At 41.5% G+C, this 14,035-nt stretch overlaps 1 protein-coding gene across 3 annotated transcripts in view; it reads right to left on the reverse strand.

Annotated features, from left to right (window-relative positions):
- UBE2D2 (ubiquitin conjugating enzyme E2 D2) overlaps nucleotides 1-13,746 on the reverse strand; it is a 55,376-nt gene extending 41,630 nt beyond the window's left edge. Inside the window, exons 1-2 of one of the 3 annotated variants that reach the window (XM_055331704.1) lie at nucleotides 13,616-13,743; nucleotides 8,460-8,577 (exon numbers count right to left, since the gene is read on the reverse strand). In XM_055331704.1, coding sequence (XP_055187679.1) covers nucleotides 8,460-8,522 — 63 coding nt within the window. In that variant the 5' untranslated portion in view covers nucleotides 8,523-8,577; nucleotides 13,616-13,743. Of the gene's footprint in view, nucleotides 1-8,459; nucleotides 8,578-13,615 lie in introns of all 3 variants that reach the window. The other 2 variants (XM_055331705.1, XM_055331706.1) reach the window with 2 other exon arrangements.
- Between the last annotated feature and the right edge of the window lie 289 nt (nucleotides 13,747-14,035).

Below are 14,035 nucleotides of genomic sequence, written 5' to 3' on the forward strand. Positions count from 1 at the left end.
TTTTTTTTTAAAGATTTTACTTACTTATTCATGAGAGACACACAGAGAAAGAGAGAGAGAGAGAGAGAGAGAGAGAGAGAGAGAGAGAGAGGCAGGCAGAGACACAGGCAGAGGGAGAAGCAGGCTCCGTGCAGGGAGCCCGACACGGGACTCAATCCCGGGTTTCCAGGATCACACCCTGGGTTGAAGGTGGCGCTAAACCGCTGAGCCCCCGGGGCTGCCCTTGATTTCAGGATTGTGAGTGTAAGCCCCATGCTGGATAGAGTTTACTTAATTAAAAAAATATTTTATTTTATTTTTTTAATTTTTATTTATTTATGATAGTCATACAGAGAGAGAGAGAGAGAGAGAGAGAGAGAGAGAGAGAGAGAGAGGCAGAGACACAGGCAAAGGGAGAAGCAGGCTCCATGCCGGGAGCCTGACGTGGGATTCGATCCCGGGTCTCCAGGATCGCGCCCTGAGCCAAAGGCAGGCGCCAAACCGCTGCGCCACCCAGGGATCCCCTAAAAAAATATTTTAAAAAAGAAAGAAGCTATTGCTAAATAAACTTTAACACTATTGCTAAATTCGGTAGTTCTTCTGAATGTTAAATTGGATATTAAGTACATAGGTGTTGATATCAGTGTCTAAAATCTTTTATACTTTTGTATAAAACATTACATAAAAAAGGTAAGTTTTATTTTATTTATTTATTTATGGTTGTTTCCAAATATTTCTAAGACTGGAAACTAGTGTATTTATACAGGATACCAGAGTTATCAAAATTATTTTAGAAAACATTAAATTGGGGCACCTGGGTGGGTGGCTTAGTCTGTTAAATGTCTGCCTTAGGCTCAGGTCATGATCTCACGTCATGGGATCAAGCCTTGAGTTGGGATCCCTGCTCAGCAGGGAGTCTGCTACTCCCTCTCCCGCTCTCCCCACTCATGCTTGCTCTCTCTCAAATGAATAAATAAAATCTTAAAAAAACAACAACACTAAATTAAAATTATGGTCTTGGTTTACTCCAAGATAGCTGTAGAAAAGACCATATTCTCCACAATACCTTGTGCTCTCCCTTTCCAACTAGGGCCTGGCAGATGGCTCCTGTAAAGAAGGGTGGCAAGAAGACCATTCTGCCACCAACAAGGTAGTGACCTAAGAATATACCATCAACATTCACGAGCGCATCCATGGAATGGATTTCAAAGTGAGTCCCTTGGGCATGCAAGGAGATCCAGAAACTTCCCATGAAGAAGATGGGAACTCCAGAGGTGCATACTGACACCAAGTTCAACAATGCCATCTGGGCCAAAGGAATAAAAAATGTTCCGTACAGTATCTGTGTGCAGTTGTGCAAAAACATCAGGAGGATGAAGATTTGCCAAACAAGTTCTATACACTAGTTACCTGTGTACCTGTCACCACTTTCAAAAATCTACAGTTTATGTGGATGAGAACTAATGGCTGCTTATCAAATAATGGTATAAAACTGAAGCAAAAAAAAAAAAAAAAAAAAACCGAAGCAAAAAGAAGGGCCATATTCCCTAGCTGGAAAAAGTGCTAAGCGGTTACAATTACTAGGCTGAACATCCTGTATCTATTTTATGTTCTACATGACTGGCACTATTACTTTAGTTCTTCTCTAAATATTTCTGCCAAATAAGAAGCCCTTTATTTTATTTATTTTTAATTCTGAGAACATCTATAAGGGGATGGGTATGACCCAGTGCAGGATGTCCAAGTCAGGACAATTAAGGGCATCCCCAAGGGAAAAAAGAGAGCATGAATGGTATCTACAGGGGTGCCTAGGCAGCTCAGTCAGTGAAGCTGTCTGCCGTCAGCTCAGGTCACGATCTAGAGTCCCAGAATCAAATTTAGGTCATGCATCTTTGGCAGGAATGTCACATACACATGAAGATGTATTATATATGTGTGTCTGTCTATACACACACACACATATTCCCTACCTACATTCACTGATCACACTGAGAAACTCTGGAAGCAGTGAGACTCCAAGAGCAACGAGCACATCTAGCCTCCAGATCTTGATTTCTAAATACCATTTTCCAGTAAACAGAACTAGGAATCCTTGGAAAAATAGGTGATTACAGGGCCAGAGCAGGGTAAAAAAGAAAAAGCCAGAGATACCTTGGGGTGCCAAAACAAAGTACTCGAAGAACGATGAGAAAAAAAGAAGAAAACCTTGAGTATTAAAATAAATGATAATAAATTGTTATAATCCACCTGAATAAAATAGGAAATCATAAGTCCATATAAATTTACATTTAAAAACGAGTAACTTAAAAATTTGCATAAGGGTGTGGAACCTAGACTCCAAAATAGCTCCCAATGATTCTTGACTTCTAATATTCATACTCCTTAGTCCTCTCTTCCACTTTGTACCAAGAGTGGTCTGTGAAACCAACAGAATATGACAAAAGCAATAGCATGCAACTTCTGAGATTAGGTTATAAAAGATATTGTGGTTGTGTGTGTGTGTTCTCTCTTGCTCTCTCTCTCTCAGGGCACTCTAAGGAAACCATCTTTTTTTTTTTTTTAAAGATTTTATTTATTTATTCATAGAGACACAGAGAGGGAGGGAGGGGGAGAGGGAGAGGGAGAGGGAGAGGGAGAGGGAGAGGGAGAGGGAGGGAGGGAGAGAGAGAGAGAGAGAGAGAGAGAGAGAGAGAGAGAGAGGCAGGCAGAGACACAGGCAGAGGGAGAAGCAGGCGCCATGCAGAGAGCCTGACATGGGACTCGATCCAGGGTCTCCAGGATCACGCCCTGGGCCGCAGGCAGTGCTAAACTGCTGTGCCACCGGGCTGCCCAAGGAAACCATATCTTAAGCATACTCAAGCAACTCTATGGAGAGACCCATGTGGGTAGGAAATGAATCCTTTAGTCCAATAATTCACAAGGAACTAAGATCTGCCAACAACCATGGTAGTGAGCTTGGAATGGGATCCTCTAGCCTACAGAAAACTTAACTTCTGGCAATAGTGTGGCTGCAACCTCAAAAATGACCCCAAGCCAGAATCACCTAGCTGTAAGCCATTTTCAGATTTCTGATCATCAGAAACTATATCATAATAAATGTTTAAGTAGCTAAGTTTTGGGGTACTTTCTTCTGTAGCAATATATAAATTATACAAACAGGATTAAGTATATATTCTCAAAGTATCTACCAATAAATTACTTATTCATTACAAAGACAAAAAAAAATTAACTCTATAGTAGGGAACCCTGGTAGACATTATCTTAATCAAGCGGAAATGAAAATTCTCAGTAACGGGTCAAATTTAAATTGCATACCATTCAACAGGACGCAATGAAAAGAATCCAACCAAAATCACATACCACTTGATAGTCTGCAAAGAGGGCAACACAGCATTACTTCATTGACATTCCTGCCAAAGACCCACGACGTAAATCTGATCATAAGGAAACAGATCCAAAATGAGGGACACTCTGCAAAGCAACTGGACTCTAACGTTTTAAGTGTTAAGGTCATAAAGTCAAGAAAAGACTAAGGAATTAAAAGAGACCATAGGGATCCATGGGTGGCACAGCGGTTTGGCGCCTGCCTTTGGCCCAGGGCACGATTCTGGAGACCCCGGATCGAATCCCACGTCGGGCTCCCGGTGCATGGAGCCTGCTTCTCTCTCTGCCTCTCTCTCTCTCTCTCTCTCTCTCTGTGACTATCATAAAATAAATAAATTAAAAAAAATAAAAATAAAAGAGACCATAGATAAATAACAAAATGCAGCAAGTAACTCTGGACTGGGTTCTTTGCTATAAAGTATGTTACTGGAACAACTGGCAAAACCTGAATGGGGTTTGAGGATTATATGGCAGTAAGAGCTCAATGGAAATATGCTAATTTTGGGACATCTGAGGGGCTCGGCGGTTCAGCCTCTGCCTTCTTGAGCCTCTGCCTTGGGCTCAGGGTGTGATCCCAGAGTCCCAGGATCAAGTCCCACATCAGGCTTCCTGCGGGAGGGAGGCCTGCTTCTCCCTCTACCTGTGTCTCTGCCTCTCTCTCTGTCTCTCTTGAAGAAATAAATAAATCTTAAAAAAAAAATTACTAATTTTGAAGGTTGTACTGTGATTATGTGGCAGAAATGTCCTTGTTTCCAAGAAATACACATTAAAGTATTTAGGGTTGATGAGACATGTTAATAACTTACTCTGAAATGGTTAAAGAAAAAAATATTCTAGGACAGCCTCGGTGGCTCAGCAGTTTAGCGCTGCCTTCGGCCCAGCGTGTGATCCTATAGACCCAGGATCGAGTCCCACGTCGAGCTCCCTGCATGGAGCCTGCTTCTCCCTCTGCCTGTGTCTCTGCCTCTCTCGCTCTGTGTGTCTCTCATGAATGAATAAATAAGATCTTTAAAAAAAAAAAAAAGGAAAAAAATATTCTAGGGGCACCTGGGTGGCTCAGTGGTTAAACACATCTGCCTTCGGGTCAGGGTGTGATCCTGGAGTCCTGGGATCAAATCTCACATCGGGCTCCCTGCAAGGAGCCTGCTTCTCTCTCTGCCTGTGTCTCTGCCTCTTTCTGTGTCTCTCGTGAATAAATAAAATCTTAAAAAAAAAAGAAAAAGAAAAATAATCTAGGTATTGTACTTGCAACTTTGCAACTGTGGCAGTTAAGTCACAGTGATGATATTAAAAACTACCTTTTGGGGTCCCCAGGTTTGGCGCCTGCCTTTGGCCCAGGGCGCGATCCTGGAGACCCGGGATCGAATCCCACGTCAGGCTCCCGGTGCATGGAGCCTGCTTCTCCCTCTGCCTGTGTCTCTGCCTCTCTCTCTCTCTCTCTGTGACTATCATAAATAAATAAAAATTTTTTTAAAAAACTACCTTTTATGTAGTCCTTATTTCCTTTCTACTCACCCTCCACGTGTTTGCAGGGTAAATGACACCATCCTCATTCTACAGACAAGGAAGCTGAAGTAAAGGAAACTACGGAAGAGACTTGCTCAAGGCTACAGGGCTATCGCATGACTCAATAAGTATGTTACTCCAAAATCCTATTTTTTTCATCATATCACTTGCTGTCAGCACTGAATGTTATTGACAAAAACTGAATGTCTACTATGCATCAGATACTAGAAATAGGAGTAAATGACAAGGACTTTGCCTTGGAGAGCTCAGTCCAGAGGAGGAGAATAATCAATCATGTCTACATACTAAGAAATAGTTCTATAGTGGAACCCTACTGCCTGCATGCCTGGGGCATGCTACACAGAAAGGCCATTTCTGTTGGGTCTCTAAGGATGAACAAAGAATTCAGGAGGAGGGGGTGGGGTGAGAGGACATTCCCTGTAAGAGGAAAAGCACAAAGACTAAAGGAAAATGATTCTAAGAAGGACCAATTAGAACTCCTTGAATTACAGTAGCATTTTTCATGAAACCTAATACGTATTATACGAATAAAGGTGGCAATATTTTTTGTCCTAAATTTTACCTAACTTTTAATACATGTTTTTAAGAAATACTACATATTTCTACAGATTTAAAGCAATAATTTGCCTCAAGAAACTGGAACACAAAACAAACAGGTGTGTTGTACATCAATCCTGATGTACAAACAGGATTTAATCATGGGTATTATCAATTTAACTCCACTGATCTATCCAGTTTCTTGTCATAATTCAATTTATATTTGAGATTTTTATTTTTAAAAATATTTTATTTATTTATTCATGAGAGACACAAAGAGGGAGAGGCAGAGACACAGGCAGAGGGAGAAGGAGGCTCCATGCAGGGAGCCCAATGTGGGACTCGATCCCAGGACTCCAGGATCATGCCCTGGGCTGAAGGCAGGTGCTAAACCGCTAAGCCACCCAGGTGTCCCTCTATATTTGAGATTTTTAAAAAAGATTTTATTTACTTGAGAGAGCAAGCACATGCCAGGAGTAGGGAGGGGCAGAGGGAAAGGAAGAAGCAAGCTGCCCACTGAGCAGGGAGCCCCACGTGAGGCTCGATCCCAGAACCCTGAGATCATGACCTGGACCGAAGGCAGACACTTAACCGAATAAGCCATCCAGGCACCCCTGTATTTGAGATTTAATCAAAGCTTACTATTCTGACTATACTAACCCATTCTTCATGAGTTATAACTAGAACATGAAAGGGTTTTTTTTCCCCCCCTAAAGATTTGAGAGAGCAAGCAAGCATGAGGGAGGTGGTCAGAGGGATAAGCAGACTCTCCACTGAGCAGGGAGCCTGGTGCAGGGCTTGATCCTGGGACTCTGGGATCATGGGCAGACAGCTTAAGCAACTGAGCCACCCAGGAACCCCCAAAATTTTTTAAAGATTTTATTTATTCCAGAGAGAGAGAGGGGAGAACACATTGGGGGAGGGAGAGAGGGGGAAAGAGAAAAATACTTAAGCAGACTCTGCTCTGAGCACAGAGTCCAAAGCAGGACAGACTCCACCACTCACACACTGACCATGACCTGAGCCAAGAGTCTGATACTTAATCGACTGTGCCACTCAGGTGCCCCTAAAATAGAAAGCCTTATTTATTTTTTTAAAAGATTTTATTTACTTTTTCATGAGACACACAGAGAGAGGCAGAAACATAGGCAGAGGGAAAAGCAAGCTCCTCACAGGGAGCCCAATGCGGGACTTGATCCCCAGACTGGAATCACTCCCCGAGCCAAAGGCAGACACTCAACCACTGAGCCAAGGCATCCCAAATAAGAAAGTTTTAAATGAAAAACAAAGTCCTTTGATTCTTAAGTCACCTAAATAGATGTGACAATAATGTTGATAGTAGCTTAACTGCATGAATAATGCCAAATATGTAGTTTGTAATCTTTTGCTACAGTGTACCTATTTGAAACAAATTTTCATATTATACTGTAATGAAAACAACATACAGTAACATATTTAGTGAAACCTTTGATGAAGGTCTCTATTGTTACATAAGAAAAATACCATTTTTAGTTTGCTCCTTCACAACAAAATGTTTCATCTTAATATATTTTGTTTTTTAAATAATTTACCTAATTTTGTGCTTCTGGTATTACATTTTGATTACATACTTTAATTAATTCACCCAGGACCATTTGCGCTGTCAATCTTAACCCAAGTGTGCATTGTTTCACAAACTCTTATTTGTATCCATCAACCGTATTAGTTTGAAAAGCATTCTAATAAATTTGGGAAACACTAGATATGAGAAAGGAAGAGACATCAATTTATCAGAAGCTAAGGGAGGGACACCTGGGTGACTCAGGGGATGAGTGCCTGCCTTCCACTCCAGGTGCAATCCCAGAGTCCCAGGATCAAGTCCCGCATCAGGGCCCCTGCAGGGAGCCTGCTTTTCCCTCTGCCTGTGTCTCTGCCTCTCTCTGTGTGTCTCTCATGAATAAATAAATAATAATCTTAAAAAAAAAAAAGAAGCTAAGGAAAATGAGTGATAACATAACTTATATAAATTAAATAAAAGCTGAGGAAGTATCCATTGAATTTGGCAATTAAGTAATCACCAGTGACCTTACTAAGTCCCAGAATGGTGAATAGACTATTCTTTTAAGAATTTTGGCACTGCAATGATAGAAATGGGAGGAATAAAGAAGAGGAAGGGATCAGCAGTAGCAGACTAGGAGAGTTAAAAAGTGCTTTTGTTGTTGTTTTTTTTTTTAGGATGGGGAACTCTTGGATAAGCTTGGATGCTGAGGGGACTTAGAAGAAACTGGAGCTAGGAGAGCAGAGACAATTACTAGAGAGCCATGACCTGGCAGAAAGAATAGGAAAGCATAAGTTAGCTTGACAAAGGGAAAAGTACAGCTTCTGCAGAGACAAGAAGGAAAAAGAGTGATGACTATGGTAATTTTGGAGCAATGGCTGGCTAGAGTCAAGACTGCATGAATCTGAATCCTGGCTCTTCTTACTATACCATATAATCATAGGTAAGTTTGTTTACTTCTCCAAGTGTCTGTTTTTCCATCTAGCTGGAGAGAACAGAATTCTCAAAGGGTTGTTCAGAAGATTCAGTAATCCTGAAATTGAATGAGTACTATAAAGATGGTAGCTATAGAGTTTTGTTTTTGTTTTAAAGGCCTCAAAGGAAATCTGAAAGAATTCACGTATACGAATTCTACTTTCTCTGTAGAACAGGTAATTGGGTCACCAACTGACATTAAAATAGGATGTAAGACAATGATTCTTAATCTTCCAGAGATTAAAAAAACCCATTTGGGGATCCCTGGGTGGCTCAGCGGTTTAGCGTCTGCCTTCCGCCCAGGGCGTGATCCTGGAGTCCGGGGATTGAGTCCCACATCAGGCTCCCTGCATGGAGCCTGCTTCACCCTTGCCTGTGTCTCTGCTTCTATCTCTCATGAATAAATAAAATCTTAAAAAATAATAATAATAAATAAATAACTCATTTAACTCTGATGAAAGATATATGGAGGACAGAACATCCCAACTTTGTATATAGTTTTAAGGGAGTTCATACATACCTCTTCAACAATAAAAAGAGATGTTGAGGAAAAGATCTTCTGGTTCCCAGTAACAGTCTGCATAACCCAATTGAACAAAAGAAAAAGACCGCATCCTTTGGATTTACATACCTAACAGCTGTATAATGGTACATGGAAAAAAAAAAAAAAAAACAGGTTCTTAATCCAGCCCTAGAAAGTCAAATGGCCTTTTTAGATAGTAGCTCTGAGATGTGTTGCAGTTCTAACATTTTATGATTCTATTAATTGAAATCTCACTTGATTCTGTAGATAGAAAAACTAATGGTACTTTATTTTCCTTTGTCATAGTTAAATATGATTTTGAAGGTTAGCCTGGGAACTTTACCACAAAAACTCTGTTTCTACAGAAAAAACAAGTGTGCTCCTGCATTTCTGGGATGAAGCATGCAGAGGTTCCTGGCACCATCAGGCATGAGTCAGGTATTCCTATCCTGGGAACTGCCTAGGATATTTTAGCAGTCCTCTCTCTGGACTAAAATATCCAGAATTGGACTTTGTCAAAACTTCCTCTTTGTCATTCAGCAGTACAGTAATACACACAGAGTTTAAAGCAAACCTAGATTAACTATCCTTTCAATTAATTTAATCAAACCTAGATTAATTATCCTTCAGTGATGGTTCTTTAAATCAATAAATAGCAATCTGGAAGATCCAAAGAAAGTTTCTCAATCCAATGAAACTATGTAAAGCAAAAAACATTTCCTAATGATAAATTAAAAAAAAAAATCTTCCTAGAGATTTCAAGAGCCTTATCTTTTGGAGTAAGAAGGTATATGTGCTTTCTGAGATAGATCTAATCCAAACAGCCATTTTCAGTCAACCATTTATTAAAGTTCACAGTACTCCACAGAACAATTTGATAATATTTTGCCATTCTGACAGGGTAACACTAGTATATGGTATCACACAGTACAGTATTTTAAAATAATTATTTTTTAAAAGACTTTATTTGAGAGAGAGTACATGGGTGGGGTGAGGGCCAAGGAGACTCCCCACTGACCTGGATCCCAGGACCCAGGGATCATGATCTGAGCTGAAGTCAGATGCTTAACTGACTGAGCCACCAAGGCACTCCTAAAATAATTATTTTTTAAATTTAGTACTATTATAGTGTTACAAAGGTAAGAATCATCCTTTTGTAATCTCCCAATCTTAAAACATTTTGAAAGTATATAGTCTACAGATAGATGATTCACAACATGAAAAAGAATGTAATGAACAGTAAGACACAAACTTCTGTGGGATCAATCCATCTACTAAATTGGCTTTCCCTATGCCTCACACACAACTATGTAAAACCTTAGCAAGGAAGTTAATTAACATTTACAAAAAAACTACTTAATCTTGACCACCTACATAAAGCAAAAAATATTTGAAACTTTTTTTTTAATATTTGAAACTTTAAAATAAGATAGCATATATGGTTTAAATGATTTAATCCTTATACTCCTGATTGCTTACTGAACCTCAACTTTTTAATTCACAAATTAAACTAGTGCCTACCAACCTACCAGAAATGTGTTATTGTTTTTAATTTGAATTGGTTGCCAAAAATCTGGATTTGCGGCTTTCCTTTTAAAGGGGAATAAAAGGGAAGATCTGGCAACACTGGGCCCACAGATCCTGGTAATAGTAACATTTGGAGAGAGCAGGGTAGCAGCTGCCCTCTTCTGATAGCGTATGTAATGTCTAGTTCCCCCCAACTCTTTGCTCACTTTTAGAGCTATTGGAGTTTGAAATCTTTATCTTACAGAGGTGGTTTTTTTTTTTCCTTTGGTGGAAAGTGGGTATCTTTTGAAGGGTCTTGGAAGAAGCTAGCTATAAAAATCTTTATAATAGAACCAATAAATCAAGTGAGGATCTTGGCATTAAAACCATGTATACCAAATGTTAACTATAAATATCAGGATACCGCTAAAATATTACTGTTAAGAAAACAGGTTTTAGTATACTAACTTTGATTTGTCTTCAACTCCTCAAAGAATCAAGACAGTCAATCTTTTATCCTTCCAAAGAATAAAGAAATTAACCCTGTACTTCAATATTATGGCACTTTAAGAGTACCTCAAAGCCTCCGGCATCTGTATAACAAAAGAAAAACAGGAAATAAAAAAGGTCTCTGATCAGTCAGAGACCACACAGTTCACAGAACACATGAAGTCATCACTCAGAGCCTACTGGATCTTATTTTAGACATAATTTTAATAAGCTCCGTGATCTAGTTTCCCAGCCCACAACAGATGAGATGCAGCCAACTGGAAAAGGGCTGGGGGTGGTGCTGCAAGAGGCAGACACTCAAAGCATCAAAATCAAAGCTAAAGACCTATAAAGTCAGCAGAAAACCTCAAAACACAGCAGGCTAGGACCATGTGGTGTAGATATAAACAAGCCCAGAGGGTCCTAATCCCTGCACAGAACTATACTGGATGTTCATAATGACCTTCTTTGGAACACTCTGTTAAGTCAGGAGACCTTAAAGTGTGTTATCAAAATAAAGTCCATCAAAAGCTTCTGCCAAAAAGACAATGCATTTAAAGGACTGTCAAATTCACAGAACACTCTTTCCCTCAAGACACTGAGTTCTAAAGATGCCACATTGTCAAATGCATTTGTTCTCAGCAAAAGTTTATTAGAACCCAGATGCAGCAGCTCATTATACCTAACATTAACAGAGTATTTTTAAGTAGAACTATATTTTCAGAGGATGATAGTTGAAAAGGTTCAAGATCAATTACATAAGCCAAGTAAGTTTTTTTGGGGATTCCACTGTAGATACATTACTAGGGCCAAGAAGATAGTAAGAACTAGTCTTACCCATACCTAAGTAAGTCTGACTTCAACTTAAAATTGCTATTATACAAAAAATTGGGGGGAAAAAATCTCCATTTTGTTTTCACAATCTTACTGACTAGCATACCAAAATAAATTTTATTTTTCTATTCCCCGGCAGTCTCAGAAGTTGAGCCATACTTTGAGGAGGGCCCTAAGTTATAAAACAGGAGGAAAAAAGGCTAATTACTGAGTTTTAAAAGTTCAAAGTATCATTGCCTAAACTTGATCTTATTGAAATTTTTATAAGATATTTTAGAGAAAATCTAGAGAATATGTAGCAACTCAAAAGAAACTAATTACTGGGGCAAGTATATGAGATTAAAGTACATGTTTTGAGTTCCTTTCTCTGAAAAAATAGAATACATATCAATTAACATAGAGATTAAAAGGTATATTTATTGATCTGCAAATTATCATACATACTCCTCTTCAGGTTTTAGAGTAAGAACATGGAGAGAGGAGTTTAAAAAAAAAAAAAGAGCAGTCTTCTACAGTTACAATCTCAAATTGATAACCCATTGAGACCCTATAAAAACTACTAAAAGCCTTAAAAATACACGGACGCCTGGGTGGCTCTGCAGTTGGGTGCCTTTTTTCGGCTCAGGTAGTGATCCCAGGATCCCGGATAGAGACCCGCATCAGGCTCCCTGTGAGGAGCCTCTTCTCCCTCTGCCTGTGTCTCTGCCTCTCTCTCTCAGTCTGTGTCTCTCACAAATAAATAAATAAATCTTAAAAAAAAAAAAAAGCCTTAAAAATGTATATACATTTTTATTTGGATGATGATTCCTCAGTATGCTCCTGTCCCTTAAATAGTTCTTTAAGAAATCTTTGGTTAAATTGCAAGCTCCTTTTAACAAATAACCTGCTTCATTTTAATGCAGGATTTACTCTGAACTCTGTCTTTCTTCATTTGTTAGAAATCAAAGAAATCCAAACAAGCTAGTAAGGATCTAACCTAATTTACGGTAACCATTAGGATTAATTCCACGTTAAAGGTCTTTGAGCATGAATGAAGTGAAAATCCACTGCAAACTGAGGTGTTTTAATTGTCCAACAGTCTGCATTTGCCCTGAGTTTAGGGCAAGATGAATATTTGTTCTCTTCCCGGTACATCTCCATCCCATTCCTCCCGATGGATAATCCCGGGATCTATTTATAAGTGGTTAAAGGTTTAACAGAGCTTCTCCAAGGAGCTAAGTAAAACACCAAACAAAAATCATCATTAGTACTTCTCACTTTTAAGAAAAAGACAGGATAGTAAGAGGCTCCAGGAGTGTTACAATATTGGGGGTACTCTAAATTTAAAGCCAGGCCCATAAGGTAGAATCAGTATACGGAAAACCTTCATACAAATAACTAACCTTTCATCTTAAAGGGCAAAGATACCCTTTCGAATAGAAAAAATTGAGCAAAATTCCTTCCAAATTCAAAGGGTCTCCCTGAACATATCACGTAATTTACACGTTAAAATCCACCGTATAAAGAGACAGTAAAGGGAAACTTTGTATAATTCCTTCAGTGGTTTTCAATGTTCAGGTTTCTACTTCTATCCTTGCAAATTTAAGTTTTTCTATTAGATGCATTCCTATAAAAGTTTAATTTCAGACTACCCTTGGCAACCTCAAAGAACAAAACCTTTTTCTACTTCCCTCCTCCCTCAAGAGTCATGTTTGTTTTGTTTTGTTTTCCTTCTGAACTTCCTACTCTTTTAAGTTTCTGGACGAGTGGAGTGGACCGAAGTGCGCGGCCGCCAAGAGGTAAGTAAACTCAAGGAATACTTGTGGATCGGACAAAAAGGCTTCCTCCGTGTGCCTGAGACGTGGGCTCCAAGCTCAGGCGGCTCCGAGGAGGGAACCAGGGCAGGTGGGCGGGAGGCGGGAGTCGGGGGACACGGGCAGACGTGGGGCGAGGAGCCCTTTCGACCTCTGTCAATGGGACAGCTCAGCGCCCCAGCCCAGCTCCCCCTCCCGGCATGGCCGGACAATGGCCCTCTAGCGCAGCAGTCCCAAGCCGGGCAGAGGCCCTGGGACTCCATACCACGCGGGGCCTAGAAAGGAGGCCAGGGAGGCACGCTGAGCCGGCTGGCGAACCTCCGGCCTGAGCGCGGGCTGCGTACCGGGGCCTCTACCGGCGCCATCACTGGGAGTGGGGTGTGAAGGGCGCCCGGCAGGACCATCGCCGCCGGCAGCCGGGTCCGAAGAGGCCGCGAGCCAGGCGGAGGCGACGGCGGGAAGTGCAGGCCGCAGCCTGCTCAGCGAGCCCGCCCAGCGGCCGGAACCCTCAGCCGACCTCCGGCCGCTTACCTTGTGGATTCTCTTCAAAGCCATCGTGGGAGACGGGTGGCGGTGGCCCCCGGGGCGGGGACGGGGACAGGGGAGGGACGGGGAAGGGGCGAGGGGGCGCGAGGCCGCCTCAGTGACCGCGGGTCGGCCGGAGAAGATGGGGAGTTCGGGAGCGCGAGTCTGGCAGGACCGACTGCGGGCCGAGGCCCACTTGGCTCCTGAGCCTGCCGCAGCGGTCACCGCATCACCCGGCGGCGGCCCCTTTATGCGCTGCCGCCCGAGCCGCCGCCGCCGCCGCCGCCGCTGCCGCCGCCGCCGTAGCTGCCTCTTCCACCTATTCTCAGCGCCGCCTCCTCAGCCGCCGTGGATCCCTCCGCCGGGGAGCAAGAGCCCAAGCCTCGGGCTCGGCCGGCGCCGCTCAGTGGAACAGCCAGAGGAGGG

The sequence above is a fragment of the Nyctereutes procyonoides genome, unplaced genomic scaffold (assembly GCF_905146905.1).
Source record: "Nyctereutes procyonoides isolate TBG_1078 unplaced genomic scaffold, NYPRO_anot_genome, whole genome shotgun sequence".
Lineage (NCBI taxonomy): Eukaryota > Metazoa > Chordata > Mammalia > Carnivora > Canidae > Nyctereutes > Nyctereutes procyonoides.